The sequence below is a fragment of the Teleopsis dalmanni genome, chromosome 2 (assembly GCF_002237135.1).
Source record: "Teleopsis dalmanni isolate 2A chromosome 2, ASM223713v2, whole genome shotgun sequence".
In the NCBI taxonomy this organism is placed as follows: Eukaryota; Metazoa; Arthropoda; class Insecta; order Diptera; family Diopsidae; genus Teleopsis; species Teleopsis dalmanni.
In genome coordinates, this window is record NC_051847.1 from 190,336,580 (window position 1) to 190,362,550 (window position 25,971).

Here is a 25,971-nt window from a genome sequence, read left to right on the forward strand (position 1 = left end):
AAAGCCGAGGTTTGACTATTGACTTGGTGATTTCCATACTCCCCATAAAATTTGTCGTTGCCTTTTATGTTACTTTATATTTTATTATCAATATAAAATAAAGTCGAAATATCCATGGTTATAGGAAAAAAAGGAAGCAAACAGAAAGTACTTATGTTTGGTGTGACGAAAGGCATCTCTAACAAATTAAGGAGTGGAAAAAGAAACAACATAATGTTAGAAATATCAGTAAAAGCATATTCAATATAATAATAAGTGGAGAAGTAATAAGTGTTAGAGATCACACAAAAGGCATCTTTAACAAAATAAGTGAAAATAGTAAGGACACAATGTTGGAGATTCTACGAAACGCATCTTCAACAAACTTATAAGTGGAAATAGAGAGGACATAATGTTAGAAATATCAGTTCAGGCATCTCCAATAAAATAATAAGTGGAGAAATAAATGTTAGAGATCGCATAAAAAGCATCTTTAACAAATTAACTGGAAATAGAAAGGACACAATGTTGGAGATCGCACGAAACGCATCTTTAACAAACTTATAAGTGGAAATAGAGGAGATATAATGTCACAGATCTCACAAAAGGAATCTCAAACAATAAATGGAAATAAAAACTGATATAACCATGGCAATAATAAAATTAAAAGTTTACGCCTCAATAAATACTGGTTATTCACTACAGAACTGAAAAAATAATGGCTTAAGAATCAAAATTTGTAGAATTATTTTATGGTAGGTCATAGTAGAGCAAAGTGTCCTGAAAAGGACAGAACAACAAAATAAACCAGTTGTGAAAGCGGTTAATGCATTATCTTAGTTTGTTTTAGTTTAGACATTAATAAGTAGTTCCCTATTCAAAAGTATTCTAAGTTCTCCAGTTGTTATTAGTTAATTGAAGGTGTAATATATCAAATCAGACCACTTTATGTTCCCAATCAATTTATCATAATAATACTACTTACGATGTTATCATAGATTTCAAATGAAATTTTTAATATTTTGATATATTTTATTATTGTTTATAGTTCAAAATTGATGAAAGATAAGGCCTAATAAAATGACTAATACTAAAATGGACTAAACTAAAACCATATTTCTAAATATATAGCATCAACGTGCGTCATAAAGTGCTTTAAAGTAGCATTCCACAAATACGGTTAATACATAAAAACAAATCTAAATACTTATATGAACTATATCTATACTATATCTATATCTATATATATAATTAATATACTAACTTAAATTCTAATTTTTAATACTAATACACATTAAATAGAATAATAAATAATTTAATAATGATTCATATCAAAAATAAGCTTAAAAATTTTTATCTATATATTTATTAATTATTTTTTCTATTATATACTTGTCATATAAAAATTTTTAAGTAAAAAAATTGCAATACTAATAAAATATTATAATTGTATTTTTCAGCAGTTTTTACTAAAAACTAAGAAAAAAATTCAATTGAAAAGAGAGATAGAAAAACATATATTTAGACACTAAACTAAGTTCGTAACGATCAAAACAAACCAAACGGTAAAATATTCTTCAAATGAAAAATCAATAAAATTCACTAACACATTTAAAATAGTAGAAAATACGATAAACCAAACAAAATCATAAAATACTAACTATTTAGTTTCGTTGTAGAGAGGAGGAGGAGGAGTAACGAAAAAAGATAATTAATATGAAAATTTGAAAGAAAAAACTTACCGTTTGTTTTGGCGTCTTGTAGCAATGTTTAATGCCGTTTCTGTACAAAAAAAACTGACAAAATTTTGTTCAACCTTTCCCTTCCCCTCCCTTTTCGTTGTACTCCGCGTGTTTGTTGTTTTTGTGTTGTCCGTTTGCACTATACGCTTTTCTTTGCAGTTAATTTCGCTGTCTTTAGCAATTTTTTTTTTGTATATTTTAGTTTTTGTTTTCAGTTAGTCATAAATGATTTTTATTACAAAAAACAAAAATATATAAACACAAAATTTATTGCCGCTCTGCGACAAATTCGCAAAACAAACACAAATTTTTTAAATTTTCTTTTTTTTTCTGATTGAAATACAACTGAAAAAGAAGGAATAAATTAGAAATTATTATTAAACACAGAAAACAAAGCCGCCAAAATATTTTCTTTTTTACTTTACAAAGAAATAAAAAAGTATTTCACGCCGCCTATTTACAAATTTCCACACGCACTTTTTTTTTGTAACAAAAAGAAATATAAAAAAAACGCGAAAATATTATAAATATGAGAATTTGTTAAATTTTTGAATCTACTATTTTCTTAAAAAGAAAATAATTATTTTTGAATTTCAATTTAACACCAAATAAACTTCATTTTAAAATTTTTCACTTTGTCTACTTTGATCAAAACAATAAAAATAATGAAAGGAAAAATTTTGGTACAAGTGCACTTTTTTGCATGTAGAGAATTTTATTTTATTTTAACACAATATTTGCTTACTCCTTCTATTTTAAATCTGTTTACAAATAGTTTTGTAAATTTATATTTGAAGTACAACTTCAAAGTGATTTATAAACATATTATTGTAATAAATTTTAATAAAAAATATAATTTTTCATTTATAATTTAATGAAACGGGCGTCGACTAAACGAATTCACACAAGAGAATGCAAATTTTTCTGCCGCACAAAGTAATAGTGCTACCAGATTATATTTAATAGAAGTTGTAGAAATTATGTGGATTACATTGTGGAAGAAATTAATACTAAAAAATTATGTTACCAAATGAACAGATTTGTTAAACTTATATATGAAATAAATTATTTTTTTAATATATGCAAAAATATAATATATTAAAAATATTTTATTAAGGGAAATACTCAACAAATATGCTTATATAAAACGATAAATGAAATATAAAATATTTATGGTTTAATATAATATGAAATTTTCTTACCACTTGGTCTGGCAGCACATATTTATAATAGACATGAGAAGTGGATTGTGGATGATAAAGTATAAAATGTAAAATGGAAGAAAGTTAGTATAGAAATACAAAACAAATCCACGCCGTTCAAAGTAGGTTTAACGATTTTCACGATATTTTATCATAATATAAACTGGTAAATATATATAACTTTTTTATATACAAAAATTTTTTAAGATAAATAAAATAATAAAATATTAAGGAATTGTAATATTCAATAATTTTTAAATTATTCACATAATAATATTGGACAGAAATATATGCAATTTGAAATAAAATTGTCAAATAAATCTTATATAGTTTTAATATCTTCAATTGTTTTATGGATCTCTTATTAAATATTATTTTTTATAACTTATTAATATTCACTATTATTTGAACTTTTTTGTATGTAAGTTTTATAAATAGTTTTAAATTGTTGTTCATATAAAAACAAAATTTCAAAAAATAAACACTAACGCCATATTTTTATCAACTGATAATATATTATAAAATTAGAACCGATTTTTAAGTACTGCCTTAACTTTAAAAGGCACTCATTTGCTCGAAAAGATGAATTCAAAAACTAGAGTATAGTCTTCACTGAAAGTAAATTATAAGCATAAATATATAAGAAATCTAAAAAATATTTTTTATTTTTAATTAATTATAATTATTTAAAAAATAAATAAATTTAATTAATGTATATATATATATATGTTCATATTATTATTTATTATAGATAATTAATTTTTCCCATACATGTAATTATATATTAATTTATTATATTTATATAAATAGAATATTTTTATATTATTATAAATTTCATAATTTTAAACTCAGCATAAAAAATTAAGCAGAAATATATAGCAATATATTAACTACAGATTAAAAAGTTGTATTATGACCTAACATAGTATAAAAGTCGTGTTATACTATATATAACAAGTAAATCATTTTCAAGATCTATAAAATTTTTTAAAAAAATATGTCAACAAATAAAATAATTTACATATATATGATTATATATATATTTGAATTAATTAATTATACATTATTTTATTTTCACATAAATGGCATTACTTTTGAATAATGAAAACGTTTAGAAATTCGCTCCTATATATGAATTTATAAAGTAAATTTTTATTATAAAAAAGTAAGTTTTACAGAAACTCGTTATCAAGTAAACATTTGATTAACAAATGTTTATTTGCTCTCTTCATATGAAGAAATTTTATTTAAAATTAACTTCTAGTTTATTGCTGAACACTTGTGTTTGATTCTTTACTTCTAGAAATTTAGTCAAACGGACGTAAAGTAATTTTATTGCACTTAATCTACAATTCCTAGTATATTTTATGGTGTTATTTAGGGGCTTACCAATGTAGGAATATTAACCGATAATGTATAAATATTTAGTCATTTTAAAATTGTAATAGTTTTATCGGTCATTTTAATATATTTGAATAGCAACCTATTCAAACGCTATAAGTAATTGTAATTTCGCAGATTCTGCAGGTTTCACTAAGAACTTGTTCACATAGCAAATTATAATTTAGTTTTATAGTTGCGCTCTTAAATGGAAATCTTGAATATTTAGTTATGTCTTGCTTTAGTTTATGAAAATTATTCACAGCAGTGGTGTCACTAGGCGATAGATAACCTCTTTCCCTTCTTAACAAAGAAAAATAACAACTGTAGCTAGGACAGTAGCTTAATTATGCGTAATGTTATTTAACTATATTTGCTAAATAACATTTTTGATATTACTAGTAACTGTAGTCAGCGATTGCTGCTCAAAAGTATATGAGCATAAGATTACTTTATTTTCTGGAGAATTTCCGGTAGACATTTATCATATGTCAGCGACAAACAATTGAAGATTAAATATAAGTGGATCAAATATAAGAGTAAAATTATAATAAATTTGAAACCTAAGTTCAAGCTAAATCGTAAGCTGAAACTGAAACGTAAGCTAAAGCTGAAACGTAAACTAAACCTGAAACGTAAGCTAAAGCTGAAGCGTAACCTGAAGCCGAAACTCCATCGAGACTCATATATGAAACCATAGTGACACTGTATATACCGCGTTTTATGAGCAAGACTATAACAAGGATTTGTAATAAAATATAACCTTAAAAACTTGTAGTATTTAGGAAAAAGAATTTCTAGCAGCCAAAGATCAATAAGTTTAATAAAAAATAAAATGGAGACAGATAGATCGTTTGTAGCATTGTAAAATGAGAGGAATAGATACTATACTTAAAATCCCATTAATTTCAAATCCATTCTTACTCCTAAATAATCCCCTCTCCCTTTCATACTACCACTACTGTTTCTAATCCCTTTCAAGTTTATAGAGCTTTGCGAGCTACAACAACATTCTACATTTTTTTTTAAGTGTAAATAATTATTTTTTAAATAACTTTTTATATATAAGTAAGTTATAATTTAACGTCAGTTATGACGGAAGTGACTATTTTAATAGAAACTAGTATATTTGGTAAAAAAGTTTCGAATAGTAGTGAACTACAGTAACAAAAATTCTTTTTATATTATTTTAATTAATTAAATTTTTGGCTGACCATACAGCTGTTTCAAGTTTTGCCAAATACCTATCATCAGTGGTCTTGGAATTATTTCTTGTATTTAATTATTAGTAAATAATTTTTTGACATTGCTTGTACCAAGGGTTGAGGTCGTACCCTGCCAAATTTGAAGTTCAGAGTCAGCGTTCATTAGCCAACTGATCTAAAGTCGTACTTGACTTATATGTTTGCAATACAAGTAGAAATACTGGAAACAGTTATATGGGCAGTCAAAAAATTCAATTAATTAAAATAAAATAAAAAGAATTTTTGTTGTTGTAGTTCACTACTGTTCGAAACCTCTCTAATACATTTTTATACATAAATGTATGTAAAAAAATTTGTTACATTGAATTATTTGGCTCTTCTTGTTTTGGTGAAAATACATATTCAACAAAAGGATATTGTGTAGGAACGGACGAAGTTTGTCGTTCTGGAGATGTGGTAACGTGATCACATTCATTATTACCTGACATACTCATATGCACTCTGGTATTTGCATAAGATGATATTGGTATAGTGTTGTGTTCATTCAAAGATAAGGTATGTTGTGTTATTGAAGAGGACGAGGAACCTTTTCCATATACGTGATTAAAAACAGTAGCTTGTATTTCCATTCTACAAAGGAGCTTTTGAGGTGGAGTCATGTTTTTTACATGAGGTAATAAACTTATAAAAAAGGCCATATCTTCATCATTGCTATCAATTTTGTTTTTCGATTTTTTCTCTTGTATGTTCTTCTCCTCGATATTTCTAATATTTGAATATCTATTGAAATAACTTTTACATTTCTTTTGAGTTTCTGGTAAAGTTTTAAGAGTTTCCACATCAAGCGATATTTCCGTATCATAATATTTACGTTTATTACTCATAGATTGTTTTTCAGTTATATGAATTTCCATATCATTGCTACTATTGTTGTCCTCATATTCATTAAAGTCAACATCTTTTACTGAGTTATCTTCTCTTATAACGTTTTGCTTACTAAAATTAGTATTAGTTTTACGACTCTTTATTTGAGTCTTAATAAAGAGCATATGGTTGAAATAGGGCCATGAGGAGTAGGATTCAGTATATTCATCAGCGCCTAGGTCATCTAATTGTTGGAGTGGAAGTTTTTTTAGTTCAGGTCTAAATGTGTCTCTTAACTGTTTCCATCTCCTTCGCACCCAATTAACTGTAATTGTAAAAAAATATACTTACAATATTAATATTTATGTATAGTATATAGCATTAGTTATCACATGTATTGGCAGCTAATAAGGCATATAGTGGTTAGGTAGAATAGTTCAACCATGAACTATCAGTAGAAAAATAACTCTTCAAAATGAAGTAGCTTTCGATAATGTAAAAATTTGTAAAAGTAAATCGGTAGGTCTACGTCCCGGAATCACACGTCGAGTTCGACAATCAAATATCTTTCAGTGAACGCAAAAGGGTCTACATACGCAGATCGTTGCGGGCTACAACAACGACATAGGCATCATTCGTAGAAACATTTTAAATAAAGTTTTTAAATATTTTTAAAGATAAATATTAAGATTTTTAAATAATTTCTTACTTACCATCTGTTTTTAATTGCTTGGCAATTTCATTCCATTTCTTTTCCGAAACATATCGATTGTAATAATCTTTATTCTTCTGATCCCATAATAAAGGCTTTGCAAAAACCGCAGCAATTAGCTTTGCATTAATTCCAGACATTTTTTAAAAAAATAATATAAAATCACGTACCTACTCATTACCGAAGTACGAGCGACTAAAGTCAAAGCGAATCGAGAGCAAATCAAAGTTAAAGATAAAAACAACTACACACAACAGAGAAGATAAAGCAAACAAATCAGCTTCGGAAGTAGTGTCGCCGCATACAGCCATAGCTGACTGCTTGCGAAATCGCTTCGGCTTCAGCTTCAGCTTCGGTTTCACTTGCTTTCAACTTTTTGGACTTACACATCGTATATTTGTTTGTCTTTCCTCTATTCATTTAAGTTTGTTTTTTTTTTTGATGTTCTTTATATCAAACACTCTTTTATTTGTCACACTTATCACTCTTTTACTTATGCCACTGCTTTCGTACAGGTAACACAAACAACAACTGTTGATAAGTCGAATAGAAGTAAGAAGCAAACAAATATTAAATGTATTTGCTATATAAATTGTTATTTTATTTTTGAAGTTCAGTGTGGTTTACAAACTGAAATCAAAGTGAGAAGTAAATAAACTCAAATACAAAATTACCTTTTAAACGAATTTATTTTATAAAAAAGTGAAAAAAAAAATAAAATTCTTTATAAAACGTTCACAGAAATTTTTTTTGAATTTTTTTTATTAGTTTGAAATATTTTCGTTATCAAAAATAATGAAAAAAAATGAAGTATTTCAAAATAAGGTGACCAGATCAGAAGTTTTTCAAAGTGGGACATACAAGTTGAATTTAAACTTTGCGATTTTGAAAAAGTACTTCTTATACTATGTTCCGATACATTTTAATTTTGCAAAAATCTTAATTTCGGCTTCGTTTCAGTGAAATTAAATTGTATTTTTTTATAATATACAAAATTCAGTTTTAAGGTTAGAACGAGTCATTTCAAAGTGTTTACACTCGTTGTAATTCATTTGTTCTCATTTCAAACAGCTGATTTTTCAACTTACCTGTTGATTTGACTTTTGGCCTGTGCCAAAAAGATGTTGGATACAGGTTAAATATATCTTCAAACCTTACAACATAAACTGAAAATTTGTTTTTAGCTTCGATTAATTTATTTTTGTGAAGTAGAAGTTCCAAAAATAGGTGGATCGTTTTCAAGAAAATGAAACCACCAAACAATTGTTTACCTTAATTTGTAAATATATCAAAAACAGTTTTCTCGAACTGTCAAAATACCATGAAAAGCTTTTATTTGTAGTTTGTTCAATGCATTCATTGATCCAATGAATCTCATATGCGTTTGAGATTTTGTATGCAAAAATGAGTCATATAACATTTAATATAACATATATTGATAAGAAAGTTGCAATTATTTTATTCATATTAGTAAATTTGCTGTTATTTTATAAAAGTGTATAACTGTAATTTGCTATCTCTGCAAATATTTCCGTTAAATGCTTGAACGAAAAACACAATTGCCGCACTAAAACCAAAAGTGCTGCCAAGTTTAACGGTCAATTTGACATTTCTTCCAACTCAAAACAAGCAATAATGGGGGAAGTTGAACAAACAATTGTGTTTGCATTTATTTTAATTTTTAATAATTATTTAATATCTATTTATAATTTTAGTTAAAAGATACAATTTTATTGAGCACCTTATACAAGAAGTACGGTCATGTAGTTTTTCAAATTGAAAAGACCGTAAACACTCGAAATTTAATAAGGTGTACCGATGATTGGAAGCAAATAGAGTTTAAATTAAATTCTGACGATAAACGGAATTTTTATATTATAATTTGCTGAAGTAGATTTTAAAAACAAACATCTTATTTTTATTTTGTTTTTTGTAGTTAAAAAAGTATTTATCATATATATAAATATAGTGGAATGCTAAAATTTTTAGATGGTTGATAAATTACAAGAAAAATCTTTTTGCATTATCCATTTATATTTGAAGTGCTATTCACATCATTTGCAAAGATCGTAATCCACGGTCTTTCTAATATAAACAGATTGTGTTACGGTCTTAGCCAAGACCGTAAGAGATAGCTTTTGAAAATACCGTAACGATTACGGTCTTTGTTAAAAGCTTTTTGGAGCCCTCTAAATTGAGCTTTAACAAAGGCGGAAAAGACCGTATAATTTCAAGTTAGCTAAAAAATTTTAATTTATGGTGGATAAAACAATTCCGTAGATTTTATTCATGAAGGTTACCGAGAAATACTATAAGTCAATACATTGTTTTAGTTAACAGAAAATTTTTCACTATATTATTTGTTGTTTTAAATAATATAATAAAACATAACGAAATATAAAACTATTAGTTGTATATTTTTTATTTGATTCTATATAGTTTCTAAATATATTTCACCGATATATGCTTCCAATTATTACAACTTCTTGATAAAAAGTTCAAATAATACTCCATCCTAAAGAAGGTGTTAAGCAAACTTGACTTTTTATTAAATAAATATAAAAGAAATATAAAAACCAATTAATAGTTTTTTTATTTGGTCCGACACAAGTCTTCAACTACATAAATTATACTGTTAAATGAGTGAACTCGTAACTATTCCAATTTAAAAATTTTTACTGTTCACATGAGGACGTTTTCAACAATCATTCAATAATAAGGCATAGTTTACTTCAGTTAGTTTGCACCTCTTTTTGTGGTAGTAACTCCGCAGCGCCCACTTGTTATCCCTAAAAACAGAAGTTATGATCTTCAAGTTTGACAACATAATCTTTATCATTTCCAGAACTCTTATTTAAACTATACCTTTGAATGCTTTGTACATAGTCTCTGACATGCATGCACCAGATGGGGTGCATCTCTCAGAGGCTGAAGTCTTTCAACGACATTTTTATTCTTTTGTTTGGATTTTGTTGATTTAGCTATTATGATACAGAATCTTATTAGATTTCTTATTAAATTTTTACAAAGATTAAGGTAATATAAACACTTTATTCGGAGCAACAACACAAGTGATCATGTATACTCTAAATAATTCTAAATGTATATTAACTACTGATTTGTTAACTATTTTCTTGCAAAAATGGAGCTTAAGGATGATATTATTTGCAGATTCAATGAAAGGTCGAGTGAAATGTTTAGATTCTTAAGTCTATACGCTCTTATTAGATATATACCGTGCCTAAAAGAAGGAATTAAATGATGCTAAGACTAACAGATATTGTAAAATGCGATGAAAATCATATGACTATTTTAGCTGCTCGCCTCCTGTGTTTGTCAGGAAAGAAGTACAGTATCTGTAGTCATGACTCAAAAGTAGTCTAAAAGTTAGTGTAAGAGGTTATCTATGGAGTCAGCGATAGCATTTCTAAACGAAATTGTATTAACTGCCAAAAATATGTCCGAAGATCGAAGATATATACTGCTATATCTGGTAACTATGCAGCTGTATTGCTTAATGATGTCTTAGTCTTTCTTTAATTCATCTTTATGTTAGATATATGACATGTATAAAGTAGAACGCACTCTACATTTAATACAACCTTAATTTAATAGTTTTTCCGTTTTAAGAAAAATGTATTGAATTGGGAGTCTTCTACATTCAACTCTTTTAATACCTGAAGTACCTATCATGTGTAGTACCAATGGACTACGTGTACATAGTTATGTGAATTGAAGATTTATTTCCATGGCAATTAAAATATGTCTAATCTTTCAATTTTAAGTAACATATTTCCAATGATCATGTATCATAGGTGTGAGCAGTTGTTTCGATATGATTATTGTGAACTCAATTATATTATCTATATGACTTTTAAAACTAATTAATAATAAATTTACTACGTAAACAAATTCAAGAATAAATTAAATTAAAATTAAAGCGAATAACATTATCTTGAGATATATATCCTACATTTTTAATTGGAACCATAAGTGTAGTTAAGAGAGAGCACATGGGTCCCTAATAATATTATTAAGGGATCATATTACTTACTAGTAAAAGAGTAATATTTTTTAATAAAAAGGGTGTTTATGTCCGTAGGAATTGAAAATGGAATCATAACCTGTTACCGGGCATTCGTCTGACGCAGCATGTCTCTTCAAGCTCTTCTGCATCGTGCGCTCTTTGAGTCTCGTACATTAAATACGGTTAGTGCTTCCTCAACTTGATCACTTCATAGAATGCATGCTTTACCTCTATGCCTTTTTCCTCAAACTATCGCTTCGAACACCTTTTTCGTTGGAGCATATTCATCCATTCTCCATTCTATTTTAATGGCATCATCCATTCAGTAATTTAAGATCAAATTGAAGAATTTAACTGTGAGATACTTATTTATCTTTGTTATTTTTTTATTTATTTTTTATTTATTTTTTATTAATTTTTATAAAAAGAAATTTTTTTATAGTTGTAGTATATATTAATAAGTCGTTTCATCCAAATATTAGGAGAAACTGGCTACTTAACTTAATTGTTAATAACTAAACTACATTCAGTTTTTAAGTGTTCTTTTAGAATTTAGTTATTTTAGAATTTTATTTTTAAAACTATGCACATTTTGTGTACTAAGTGTCCGGAATTATTTGAATTATTACTTTGTCGCCTTTAATATTAGGAAATTGAGTACAATAAACATATCCCAGCTTTTGATTCAATTCTTTAAAGAGTTCTTTTAGCTTTATTGAGGTATCAACTTAAATTATTTCTTTTCTTTTTTTTATTTCTTTAATTATTTTAATTTAATGTTAGACATGTTAGACATGGAAGACATATAGGTCATATAGGACCATTTCAAGTGATACTCACTATCTGCTGATCTATCATATTCAATTGATTGTTTTGCAAAAAAAACTTATGTAAATCGCGATACTTTTAAAGCTCTTTTAAATACTAATTCCATTCCGGATACTTTTTCAATAAAATGTATATATACTCATATTCCATTTTTTCATATTATCTTTACCAATGAAAAATCATGTTTACAGATAATATAATATCTGCTTATCAAAGATAATATCTTTAGGCATGCTTTTCAAATTATAAATTCCGGATACTTTTTACTTAATTTGTATTCATACGAAAGGTTCAATCACATATTTCCTTTTAAATGTTTAAAATAGTTTTTTTAATATAAGAGAAATATTTTTTAAATAAATTTCGGGAACTATTAATTTTTTCTTTATTAATTTTCTTTATTAATTTTATATTAAAATTTATAGCAATTTAAAAAAAAATGTTTGTCATTTTATTAATAAAAATATTATCTTATTAATTTTCTATTCTAATTTATAGAAAATTAAAAAAATTTTTTTGATTTTATTTTACTAAATTATATTTATAAAAAATTAAAAAAAAATTTTCATTTTATTTTATTCTTATAATTTTTAAATTTTGATAATTTTTTATAATAAACAATTTTTGTTTTAGGAAGATTTTTTATTGTATTATTATTAACTATTATTAAAAGAGTAGACGTGAAAATTGCCCAACAGCCGGTACTGCGGCCAGAAGAGACCTATTGTACCAGCTTTTGTATTATAAAAATTGTATTATAAATTTTATTATATTGTATTATAAAAATAACTATTTTTCTTTATTCAGATTATTTATATTATATATTTATATTATATTATATTATTTATTTATTTATATTATATATTATTATTTATATTATATATACATTTATATTATAAATTAAAAAAAATATTTTTATTTAATTTTTTTTTATTATTAAAATTTTAAAAAAAAAAACTAAGTTTTGATAATTATAAAAATTGTTTATTTATTTAAATTTATAAAAAATAATTGTTGTTTTAAAATTAATTATTGTATTAAAAAAATAACTCTTTTTCTTAATTCGCATTATTTATTTATATATACACTTTCTATTTAAATTCACATTTTTTTTTATATGTAAAGTTACTTTTAGAATTTAATTTTATTTTATTTATTTTGAATAATTTTTTTTTATTTTATTACAATTGCTTTTTGTTTTCGTCACAAGCGTGGCGTAATAGTCCTCTTCCTCCAAAAATTTTGATTCCCAAAGCATGATTTTTCAATCGTGCGCACATCCTGCACAAAAGACGTACAACTTCGAAATGGTCGCTTATCACGGTAAACAAAAACCGACTGACTCACTATAACTCACTAGAAACCGCCCACTTCACTTTTAATGTCAGCAAGGACACCACACAACTCGCACAACTCACACAAACCACAAACAATTCACATTCTTTATGTATGTGTGTACTTATGCAAAATTGCGTTAGTGTTGGTGCTTATGTACTTTGGGGAGGCTCATGCGCTTTGCTTTGCTTTCCATTCATTTCCCTTGACTTCTGTTAGCCTCACTCTTATCGAGTGACATTCCCTGAGCATCATCGTTATTATGCTGAATCGAATACATTTACTTGTTACACTTGTAAGTGAGACCCTGTATATGGCTGTAGCATATACTAACAAGCTTTTTTTGTTATTGTAAAATGGAAATAAAAATATAAAAAATAGAAATTTACGCGCCTAGTTCTTGCTTCGTAGTAAATTTTTGCCGACAAATGCCGGATATGGATGTGTAGGCCATGTTTTTGAGTGGTCATAAATGCATTTGCGATATTGCTTTGCTTTGCTTCATTTTGCTCAGCAAATGAATATTTTCTGTGGTGAGTTTTTTAATAATTCGGTGTTTGTGTGTGGTGTGCTTTTTTTAGTTTTTTGTTTTTGGTTTTATAGTTGAGCCTTGGTCTTTTGTTGCATTTTTAAGAGTAGAAGGTCTTTATGACTTACAATTGTATCCTTAAGAAGTTACTTTTTTTTGTGGTTTATTATAGTTTAAATTTTGGTAAGCTTTGAGCTAACTTAGAGTGCTATTTTATTTTTTATTTTTTGTAGTTGTATGGTGTGAAAACTATTTTTATTTTATTTTATTTTATGATAATACTAACAGTATAAGTATTTAACTCAAGAAAAGATTAGTTCTTTGTTACGATAAGATGCAAAATGTTTACATAGTAGTATTGATGTATCCAAGATTTTGCCAAGCAACAGATATAGGAGAAAATATTTTTTGAACAGCGTTTTTCCAGTATATTGATTTCAGTGTCTAGATCGGATGGGTACCTGGATATAGAGACATCCTGCACCCTGATATTCGTTTGTCAAATGTTAGTATCCCATTTGCAACAGCCAAACTAGCAAATTAAAGAAGTGCTGTTGGCGTGTTTGGGCTCAAATATCAAATTTATTTGAGTATATATCACGGATAATTTATTTAATCCGTGATATTCAAATATCACGGATTAACGTTGTTCAAACACAGACAAGAGATCGACGTACGAACAACGCCAAAAGGCACGATTCTTCCATTCAAGTGAAGGTAAACCAACCTGACAAGTCTTTAAACTTGGTCTAGTTCCTAATTTTGCAGGATGACAGATCCGTCAAATAGGTTAGAAAAGGGGCTCCAAAGATTCTAAATCTACTCTTGAGGTGGAGTACAGTTTTTTCGTCATTCGCTGAGCCAAATCCCAGATAGAAGTCATTATAGGATAGAACGAGTATGTTTTCATATTATGCAGCTTAATTGAAACAGTTGAAGTTGACCCGTTTCCTGTCCAATTTGAACCAGGTCGATGTTGAGGATTATTCATTTGCCCAATTTTGTTCAGCTATGCTTAGATATTTTTGTTTAATTTGTTTTATTGACGACAAATTCATTACTTCGCATTACCTTTGTCTCCAATATAGTACAGTAAATTCTGTTTGCATTCATTTCCATCGTTCGCCATATATCATACCTATTATTGGCTATCGTCACAGTATTGCCTTATATAACCGAATTTAATTTTTCTAGATAGATTATAAGGTTAAGCTGATTTGTATATTTTAATGTTTTTCAATTCACTTACATTTTTTTATCAAAATTATTTTTGTAAACAATATGTTTCGTTCGTTTTTGTTTTAATTCCTTTATACATCTAATAAATTATTATTAAGCTCATAACTTAGAATGTAAGAAAAAAATAGTTTATGTAAAAACAAATAAAAAAAAATAGAGTTTTTCAATAAGAATTTAAATTATATTTTTAATTTTTTACCAGAGTTGTTTATAATAGAAAAATATATCTGACAGTGTGAAGTAAATACATTAAATAAATAAAAACAACAAATACAACATTTCACAAAGAGACTGTTAAACTATAAGAAAACCTTTTACATTGCCAAAAGTAAACCAAAAACAAATAAAAAAAATGAAAATAAAACAAAATTTGTGGTTAACAGAAGCTTAAAAAGTTAAAAATTTGCTTTTTGTTGTGGTTTGTATTTGGTTTTTCTTGTGGTCTTTACCTCTGCATTTCCTTTTAATAATAACAAACTACATTTCTTCTGCTACCAATGCTGCCTCTGCTGTCAATGCTATTGCTGCTGCTGTTAAACACATTAGTTAAACTGTTATTTGCTGTTAGTTGTGGTCAAAACATTTTAAAAAAGAATTTTAAATGAAGGCATACTTAATATTATTTGAAAATATTATAAAAAAAATTATTTTATATAAGTTAAATATTTACTATTTCTTTACAACTACTTAAGTTATTTTTTATAAAATTTGTATCCAATAAATAATAAGACTGTTTCTCTTTCTCTGCTTACAGTGCTGCTGTTTGGTTGCTGCTCTGCCGCTGAGCATATTTGGACGTAAAGCTTTTTTGTTTGTTGGCTATGTTAAAGTTTTGGTGTGGTGAATTTGTGCGATGCTAGAAGACATTTACTGTGATGGCATGACAAAATTGCTTCAGTCCGAGACCGAGTTCCCTGACGTGCGACATTAATTAAAGCTTGAGCGGCAAATGAAATTTTTTGGTTTTTAATTTCATATAAAAATAATTTTGTATTTATGTGTGCATAAAAAAAATTTATTAAATATATTTTTTATTGAAAATGTTAAAAAATAAAACAAAAGTGCAATAATAATTTTAAAATTGAAAAGGGCAAAGCCCTATTTTTTATTTATGTTTTTATTTAATTTTAAAAAAGTATAAAAAGTGCTTTTTTTGGCAAAAAAGTTTTTAAAACATAAAAGAATAAATTATTTTAATAAAATATTTCACATTAAACTAAACATAAAATTATATTAATATATAAAAATAATAAAAAAATATAAAGTAATGTATTAATTAATATTTTTAATATAAAAAGTAAACGACGACAATAATTAGTTCGTAAATGCAATTATAAAAAATAATTTAAAAAAATAAAATAAAATAAAATTTTGAAAAACCATAAAATATTTTAATTAAGTATGTAACAAATATATAAGTAACAAAGTAATATTATTTAATATAAATATTTGAAAGGATTACACAATTATTACATGTACGCCATTTTGAAATTACAAAGCGCATACGAAACAAAGTTGCAATAATATAAAAAAAGAAAGAAGCAGAACGACAACCCAAAAATAATACATATGTATGTATACTTAACTTACACCAAAAAAAGCTTCACCTCCTTCACAACTACATTAACACAAACTTACACTAAACATACACATATAACATTTGTTTGTGTACTGTTGAAACTAAAAAAAAACATTTAAATTTCAAAAAATATAAAAGTATATTAAAAATACATATATTAAAAATTTAACAAAAGTTATAAAAAAATAAAATAAAATTCAAGAATTAAAATCAAAATATTTGTAAACCCACCAATCCTCTCAACTTACGCGCCTATTTTTACAACAACAGCAAACAACACATACAACACGTGTAAATATCTTTAAGCATTTCATGCCGCTAATAGCGCTCTTCAAGCAAATAAGCACAAAATGTTTAAGTCGCTGCAACAACTACTTTTACAACAACAACATGAGTTTCAATTACTGAAATCTCATAGAACGCAACGTCAGGGACAAAATCATGCAACAACAAATAGAACAACAACAACGATCAAAAAAACAACACTACCAGCAGCAACCGCAACTTGCATATCTAGAAAACATACAAAAAGATCAACATATTCATTAACTGCTAACAGGGTGTGGAGTGGTGTAATACAACTCCATGTTGCCGCGTTATTTGTTGTTGCATTGCTTGGCTGCTGCGTCGATAATGGTAAGTATAAACAATAAACAAAATTGTCTTTTCACCATTCAAATCGATTTACACTGCGTATGAGTAATATAGATTAGTTTTTTGTTGTTTTGTTTTTCTTCTACTAATTTTTGTTATATTTGCTTTAGTGCAATTGTTTTTGTGTTTGTAATTGACTTTAAAATATTCGGTTATATAAGTAACCGAGTATTGTAACATATCAATTTACTTATGTCTCATATATTAATAAAATATTATGTGTTACACAAACAACAAAGTGCAATTGAAAATTTCCAGTAAATCCGTTTACTTAAATAAATAACTGGCGGCATCACTTTTTTCTCAATTCGATTGTGGTTTTGTGTTTTTTTTTTGTTTGTGTTGTGGTTGAGTTGCCTTAAAAACACTTAAAAATGTTATATTTTTGATTTAATTACGTATTTATTACAAGTATTTCATGTTTAATGACCATAAAAATTTGAGAAAATATATTTATGATTTTATTTCTGTAATTAATGTGGTCACAAAAAATAATTGAAAAGTTAATATATGTTTAATAAATTTAAGTATGTGAAACTTGGACTTCATTTAATATTAAAAAATTTCAATAATGCAATAAATAATTTTGAAGTGATCAAAAATTTTAATAATTATATTATTATAATAAAGTCATTAAGGTGGTACCGTAAACCCCATATAGTTATTCTATGGTTTCTTTTTGGTTTCATATGTATGGTTTCTATTAGATTTTTTTCACACCAAATTGATTTTTAATGAGTTCTAATATTTATTTATAATATTTATTCACAAAAAAATTTTTACATTTCAATAGTTAATTAATCATAAAACTAATGGCTGGTTCACACAGTTTTATTATAATTCTTTTCAAATATAATATAAGAATAAATTATATATAAAAATAATTTATAAACAAATTACTTCAAATTTTCCAAATTTCTAATTGTGAATAAATAACATTTATATATTTTTGGTAAAGAAAAAATATAAGCTTAAAAATATTTTTTAAATTTAATTGTTTCAAGTTAGTGAAAGCTATATTTATTCCGAAGAGAATAAGTCTCTCCGAAGAGGGGCTGCATTAGTCCGTATACTACACATTAATATGTTAAGGTTTGTCAAACCATCGTGGCAGTTATGAGAAGGCTTTACACCTTCTCCGCCACTTTAAAACAAAAAAGAAAAAAAAGAGAGGTAAGAAGGTAGGTTAGATTATAAGTTATTATGTCCATTGCCACACCAAAAATAAAAACAAGAAGTTAGATTAGATTATACGGCTGATACTCTCTGGTAGTTGTAGTCTCAAAAAAATTATTTACGAATATTTAAATACAAAAAATATTTCTAAAACTACTGATGATGGGTCTTCAGATATATTCGAAACAGCTGTAAGGTTAGCCAAAAATTCAATTAATTAAAATAATACAAAATAATTTTTGTTGTTGTAGTTCACTACTTTTTGAAACCTGCTAAGTTATTATGTCGATTGTGACATAATTTATAGTAGGAATTTTAGTCTGTTTCTCTATATTAAATACTAACTCAATTTTTTTTATAAAATCTTCAGTCGATAGTATTCCAAATTAAAATAATCTTAGAGCACCAATAACAGAGCAGTATATAATAGATGTTCTACACTTAAAGTGACCATATTTTTTGTTTTCATTTTTGCTGTATCGTTTGCATGAAATAATACCGAAATATTCCGTTTACAGAAAATGTTTTAAATGGATATTTGACAATATTCGAAGCAGCTGTATGGTCAGTCAAAAATTCAATTAGTAAAAATAATTTTAAAAAATTTTTATTGTTGTATTTCACTGCTTTTCGAAACCTCTCTAGAAAATGCTTTAATAAATTTAAAAATCTGTGGTCTGGATCGTTGGTGAGGTTTATTCGTAGTCTATATTAAAAATATGTAACTATTAACCAATCCAATACGATTTCAGTTTAAGTAGCACAGTGTTCTTCTATCAGATCTCAAGTTCGACCTGGTTCAAGCTGAACGTACGTCAGCTGCTTCAACTAAGGCGTAACCTACTCAGCACCACGACCTGATAGAACTGTCATCCTACAAAATTATAAATTTGTCTAAGTTTATACACTTATTAGGTTGATTCACTTTTACTTGAATGGAGGACTTGAACGGAGAACTCTAGTCTATAAACAGTACGACCCTCATATAACAAATATGAGTCTGAATACTGCAATGCTTACTGCCGTTCTTTCTGGTCACTGTTGTATAAGAACCTATGGTGAGAAACTGCGCAACTTAAATATATATATATATAAATATGATATGATATTTCATATTGTTAGTAATATATTACAAGCACTTTGACAAACTTAATATGCCGTTTATTCACAAAAGTGTGAAAGGTATACTAAACTATAATGTTTCCCACATTCTATATTAAAACAATAAAATTTTGTTTTTAATTAAATAAAAAAAATTTTATATTACAATTTTATTATAGAATGACTGTTTAATGACTGTTTAAAAGAAACAGATGTATATATATAAAAAGTTACTATAATTAAAAAACTGTTTATTTACTTTTCACATATTTGTTGAAGTGTCTTTAAGAAATTGAATCAATAAAGCAATATATTTAATAATTTATGTGTGCTTTTAGCGAAGATTGACAGATAAATTATTGAGTATTCGTAAGTTCAAATTATGGAATAGTGGATGAATGATAAATTAATATCTAATTAAATTTGTTACTTAAGAACGTGACTTTTTTATAAAATTTTTAATTACGAAAAGTACTAAAAATGTAGTCATAAAATTGGTATATAGTCAGATCTTCTGAATAGTGTGAATATGACTCAAGCACTATCAAGTAATCTTAATAATTGAAAAACATTAAAACATTTAATGGGTCTGAGAATTTAATGTTTAGTTATTCAACTTAGTTTCTATTTACTTCAACTTCATTTTGATTTAAAAATTTAAAATAGTTTAATTTATGACTCAGGTTATGAATTATAAGAGTTTATTTAAGATATAAGAAAATTTATTAACCTTTTTTTGCATTTTAATTATTTATTGAATCTTAGAAACTAATATTAAGTATTTAAAACGTATAACTATTTATATATACATTACAAAATTATGTTACTTGTCGACAATTAGAAGTCAACTATACTGAGTAATTCTGATTTTATACGTCTCTCCTTATTTATAATTGGGATAGCAAGATTAGAAAAGTATATGCTCTATGAAAAGGTGGTTCAGGGATTATATATTTTGCAAGAAGAAGGGACAAGAGTAGAAGAGAACACGAGAAAGAGTAGTGACGTTAATAATGACATATAACAAAGTAAATTTTATTTTGACTTATGGCGGTGTAGTCTGATCTTTTTAGGCGTAAACGTCTTTTTGTTCGAGGAACAAGCTTTCTGGCATTGAACAGTCTGGTAATGTAGATATGGTAATGTATTGCTAAGGGCTTTTGTAGACTATTGCTAAAACATCTAACAGTTTAAGTAGTTTCGAAGTAATTTCATCATTGCAATGAGCTTTTTCTTTTTTCTTTTTCTTTTTGTAGTAAGATGGGATGTGGGTTTTAATACTTTAATTACAAGTTACAAGTTGTAAAAGTTCATGTTCTGTAATAGCAATATTTGATTGAAAGACTGGACAGATGTTGTGCGAAAATATTGAGTTTTTCTTCATCTCTACGTATTTAATTCCCGATTGCATCCGTTAGTGATGTTTCAGCAACTGTAGAAATTTTTAAAATTTTACAGGCTTTCCATTTTTCTGGAGGATGAGAAGAAAGCTCTGTGCTGATTTAACGTTACTTTAATCAATTTTGAGTTTTTGTGTTAATGAATGCTATTTTTAAGTTATTACCCTTACTTAATATGAGGAATTCAGCTGTAAGTCTTTGTAATTGCAAAGCTAAAATATTCAAAATGTGTGTTTTATTAACTATTCAAAAATATATTTTTTAGAAAATATGTTCATAATTTTTATAATAATTAGAGTGAAGTATACAGCAGTCTTATACCCCAGTTTTGTAATAATTATTGCCTTACTAGTAATATTTTGAGTTTCCATCTAACACATTTTAAATTTAATATAATGATATATTCGATTAAAAATAATTTCGAGCTTTATGGTCCCTCTACAGTATGTCTGTTGGAATTAATTCAATATGATTTAAAGTTTGTTAATGTTTTGCTAGCTTTTAGCTAAAGAATTACATTGCTATATTAGATTTTATTAGAATATTTTTTAGTTACTAATGGAATGGTTCACTAGAGATAAATTTCTTTTTTAATATTTTTATTCAATTTTTCTGCAATGCGACATTAGTTGATAAAATTCTTTTGAGAGTATTTTTGGTTATCAGTTTTAATATTAATTATTTACTTAAAAATCTTAGCTTACTAAACATATCAATTTCGATGACAAAGTCTAAAGAGATTTTTCTACTTTGTCCATTTTTATTGTGTTAAAAACGTATTTTAATATATATAGATAAAGAAATTTTTTTTAAATAGAGTATTTAATATAATTATTTAATAATGAAACTACTTTAATAATGAATTACATAGTTTTATCGTTTTTCTTTTCATTAAAAAGTTATTTATCACTCAAAACAGAAAGTAAATTTAATTAACTAAATTTATAATTAAACTTTCTCATAATTAAAATTGTTAAAGCGATAATAAAAATAAATTATATTTTTAAAATAATTGAAACTATAAAATAAAATGATTGAAATTGAAGAGAAAAATTTCCTTTTAAATATAATTATTCATAATTTTAATTTAATATCTTTTATTCACACCAGGAAAAGTATAAGTAAAAAGTTATTATTAATTAATAATTTGTAATATTGAAAGTTTCGTGAAAATTGGAATATTTTTAACCCGATAAGAGAATTTTATGAAGCAACGTTGAGAAGATTATATGTAAATGAATAATCTAAAATGTTTAAAGATAATATTTGAAGCTTAAAATTATTAGGAGTAAAATTTTAAATGCTGTTACTTAAATGATTACGAATTAAATGTATATTTTTTTTTCTAAAATAAAATATTTACATTTATATTATTATTTTATATGTTATATGACATTTTAAAATGTTTATTTTCTTTAATTTTAATTAATATAGTTCTCGAAATCGTAATATTTGTATTACTATGAAATATTTGTATCTTTAGTTTAGTCAAGATTTTCGCAACGAGAGAGAGAGAGAGAGAGAGAGAAAGAGAGAGAGAGAGAGCAGTAGATGTTGGATATTATATAAAACATATATATATATGTATAATAAAAAAGTTTTTTCGAAGAATAGTGTACTACAACAACAAAAATTCATATTATATTATTTTAATTAATTGAATTGTTTGGCAGACCATACATACAGCTGTTACGAGTATTGCCAAATACTCATCATCAGTGGAGTTGTTATTATTTCTTGTATTTAATTATTCGTAAATCATTTTTTGAAACTGTTTGTACCGGGGTTTGAACTCGAATCCTGCCAAATTTGAAGTTCAGAGTCAGTATTCATTAGCTAACTGATTAGCCAACTGATTTTTTAATCTTTTATGTTTTATGTAAAAGGAATATTTTAAGAACTACCAGACATATGAAAATCAGAAAAAAAATTTTTTGAGGCTATTTTAATGTATATTCGTTATTTTTGGAATGATACGAATTGATTTCAAAATTCTTGACTGCCGATGTAACTACATGTATGTCTGAACAACTGCGGATATTAAGCTGCCTAAAAATCGACCCGTTGTCGAACAGTTGTGTTCTCTAACACACAACTGGTCTTTACGATAATTCCATGCAATTTATAAATACTTTGTATAAAACTTCTCTATTCTAAGTAATAATATAATTCTTCATTTTAAGGTACTCGTAATGGTCTGACTTCCCTTTCTAAACTTATCCTATTTAAGCATACATACATAGCATACATTAGCACTATTATGATTTTATCCACAACGTCAATTCTGTAAGTACATACCTATATATTTATTGTACATATATACATATAAATATCTTAATATAATTATTCATGTTAGTATATTTAAAGATGAACTTCCGGTATAAAATTTCTTTATACTAATTAATTATATTTTTTTTTCATTTTAATGTACTCGTAGATGACCGACTTCCCTTTCTAGACTTTACCTACAATAGCACTATTCTTCTATCGTATTTAAAATATTCAAGATATACACTATGTTGTGCTGAAAAGTTAAATAATAAAATACAAAATTGTTTATGTCATTATTACAACAACTACACTTAAAGTTTCTAACAATTTTTAACAACAAAAAAACGTTTGTTTGCGGTTCAATGATCTAAAAAATGCTAATTTGGCCAAGAGAAGATTTTGTAATACCACAAAATTACAGTCTTTAGGTTTTGTATTGAAATAAATTATCTTAAAAGGCAAAAATGGCAGATTTTAAATTATGACTTTTATTTAAAAGAAAATTGCTAATTTTATGAGTAACAAATTTTGGTTATGATGGGGATTGGCATTTGTATTTAACATAATAAAAAGTATGATAATTACAAATGTACACGATATATCAACATTAAGAAATTCTGTTAATTAACAAATAAAATTAAAAATAATTAACACTAACAAACTTTATTACCTAAGGAAGTGTGAATTAATTTAAACAATATATAGTTAAAAAAATTTTATATTTTTCTAACGTATAATAAAGATTATTTTCAGTTCGAACACCTCATTGGATTCAATTAGTGATGCCGCAAGATATCTTACTTTTTTATGACTTTATCTATTGATTGGTTGCTAACATCTAGGTTAAACTCTATTTTTTATTTTATATCTATACCGATGTACTTTTCAAAATATTTTCCATTTACAGTACATATCTAAAATCAACATTTGCTATGAACAAACTATTAAGATAACATTCCTTTATAAATTAAATAACATTTATCAACCGTTTTATGTACATACTCCATATATAAATAATATATAAAGCATATATTTAGTTCATCAAAATATTAATAATAACATATAGGTTGTTTATTATTATATATAATAATAATATATCGGTAAAGGTTGTTTTGGAGACTATGGAAATTTATAGTATTGCTCTATTAGTTGAAGCAATCGACATCTCTCTATCTGACATCTCCATCTGCAATTTACTTGCTAATAGAACAAATCAAACAAAACATTGTCTATATCATATAGTTTCTATAGCAAACAAGCACTGTGGGTATATTTAATATTACGAGTATAATTCCCTTTTTTATTGGACGCGATAACAAAGAGCTCTACAAGTAATATACTTTCAAGAACGGCCAGGTTTATGAACAGTTTTCCTTTAAACCAATAAAACTAGAAGTGATATTAAAACAACAAGTTACAACCTAATGGAAAAAATTTACTTCTGAACGTTTGCTACAAAACTTCTTATCAGTATGTCTTGAACTATTTATGTTATAATAAGACATCTATAAATAATAATTATTTATTAACTAACAATGTTTAGGGTTCATCAAAGGCTTACTCAGTTAAAAGTAGTATAATGTGATACTTATAAACCTTTTTGGATCTTATAAAGTATTGGATCTTTTGGAAGTATAAAAATTGCTTCCAAGTTCAGAAGTATTTATGGATATCAGAAGTCGATATTGAAAAAAGTTAGGTATTGTTACTCGCAAATATAATAACATTCATGGTTAGCTTGAACACTCATAACCTCAATGTGGATTTTTTCAACTAAGAAAGGGCCGGTAATACTGGTATAAATGCATTAGGGGCGTTTAGAAGAAAAATTCTTCAAACATCTATCGAATAATCGAATAATATGACATTGACAGTGACATTGACATAATTAAGCCTTTCAAAAATCAGTGATTTTGCTGACTTAGTCTTATAATGCGAATGGAAGAAAATATTTCGGCTAAGGACGTGTTATGGTATTTAATAATTATAAATATATAGCTTGTACATATGTTGATTAATTTCACTGGCTGTAAGTAAAACATGGATACCGGATATCACATCGAGAAAGACCTTGATTGAGATTTGTAATTGACTTTATTAGATTTCTGATTTATAATATAAATTCTTTATAGAAACACTTTTGTGAATATAAAAAGTACTTGAGGCCTAATTTCTAAGCCGTCATCAAACTTGCTAAATTGTGGAGTTCCCAAGCATCTTTAACGTGTTTGTGGCAACGCAGGACATATTCCAAAGCCATCTCTTTTCCCAGCCCCCTGAATTTTTCATATTCATCACAGTTGGTAATTTCTTTCTGCTAGACGTACGTGGCAATCATATCATAACTATAATAGATCCTGGTTTGTTAGCTTATCTATATTAGTTAAGCAATTTTCTGACATGTACATAAGTAATCAACAATTTACAATTTATTTAAATTAATTTTTATTTAATGAAAAAGCAATTAGTTATATAAAAGCATGCCTGACACCTATTTTTATTGCTCTTTTCATAAAGAACTGATGACTTTGAATTTTATTCATGAAGCATTCAAAAAACAAAAAAACTTTACGCAATAAACTTTACAACAAAGTCGTTTCAATCGTTACAACAACAATTATTGTAATTCACGAATATTTTGGCTTGTAACTTGACTTGTAACCACAAGCCCACATTTCAAGCCAACAACCTCTCAGCATTTGGACAGTCACTACAGAAACCAAACCTAGTTTCAGCCAAATTAAACCA

The 25,971-nt window shown here is 26.2% G+C and overlaps 3 protein-coding genes and 1 long non-coding RNA gene across 8 annotated transcripts in view; 1 reads left to right on the forward strand and 3 right to left on the reverse strand.

Moving 5' to 3' along the window:
• Nucleotides 1-1,942, reverse strand: part of LOC119679070 (eukaryotic translation initiation factor 4 gamma-like) — a 28,050-nt gene extending 26,108 nt beyond the window's left edge. For 2 of the 3 annotated variants that reach the window (XM_038091223.1, XM_038091222.1), the window contains exon 1: nt 1,722-1,942. The gene's annotated coding sequence lies outside the window, so the exon portion shown is untranslated. The remainder of the gene's footprint in view (nt 1-1,721) is intronic. The other variant, XM_038091224.1, reaches the window with a different exon arrangement.
• On the reverse strand, nt 1,785-7,647 carry LOC119679071. Of its 2 annotated transcripts, XM_038091226.1 has the most exons (3): nt 7,086-7,647; nt 5,990-6,697; nt 1,785-2,066 (listed from the first exon to the last, which is right to left on the reverse strand). In XM_038091226.1, the coding sequence occupies exons 1-3, from the start codon at nt 7,222-7,224 to the stop codon at nt 1,957-1,959; spliced, it is 957 nt and encodes a 318-aa protein (XP_037947154.1). In that variant the 5' UTR covers nt 7,225-7,647; the 3' UTR covers nt 1,785-1,956. The 2 variants fall into 2 exon arrangements, with proteins under 2 accessions (XP_037947154.1, XP_037947153.1); XM_038091225.1 differs by lacking the exon at nt 1,785-2,066 and having other exon boundaries at nt 5,550-6,697.
• Nucleotides 7,648-14,104: 6,457 nt separating this feature from the next.
• On the reverse strand, nt 14,105-15,092 carry LOC119679073. The gene is made up of 3 exons (XR_005252380.1): nt 15,053-15,092; nt 14,875-14,993; nt 14,105-14,812 (listed from the first exon to the last, which is right to left on the reverse strand). It is a non-coding gene; the product is annotated as an uncharacterized LOC119679073 (long non-coding RNA).
• Nucleotides 15,093-16,790: 1,698 nt separating this feature from the next.
• The window catches only part of LOC119679074 (protein Skeletor, isoforms B/C), a 63,060-nt gene continuing 53,879 nt past the window's right edge, over nt 16,791-25,971 (forward strand). For both annotated transcript variants that reach the window (XM_038091227.1, XM_038091228.1), the window contains exon 1: nt 16,791-17,257. In XM_038091227.1, coding sequence (XP_037947155.1) covers nt 16,972-17,257 — 286 coding nt within the window. In that variant the 5' untranslated portion in view covers nt 16,791-16,971. The remainder of the gene's footprint in view (nt 17,258-25,971) is intronic.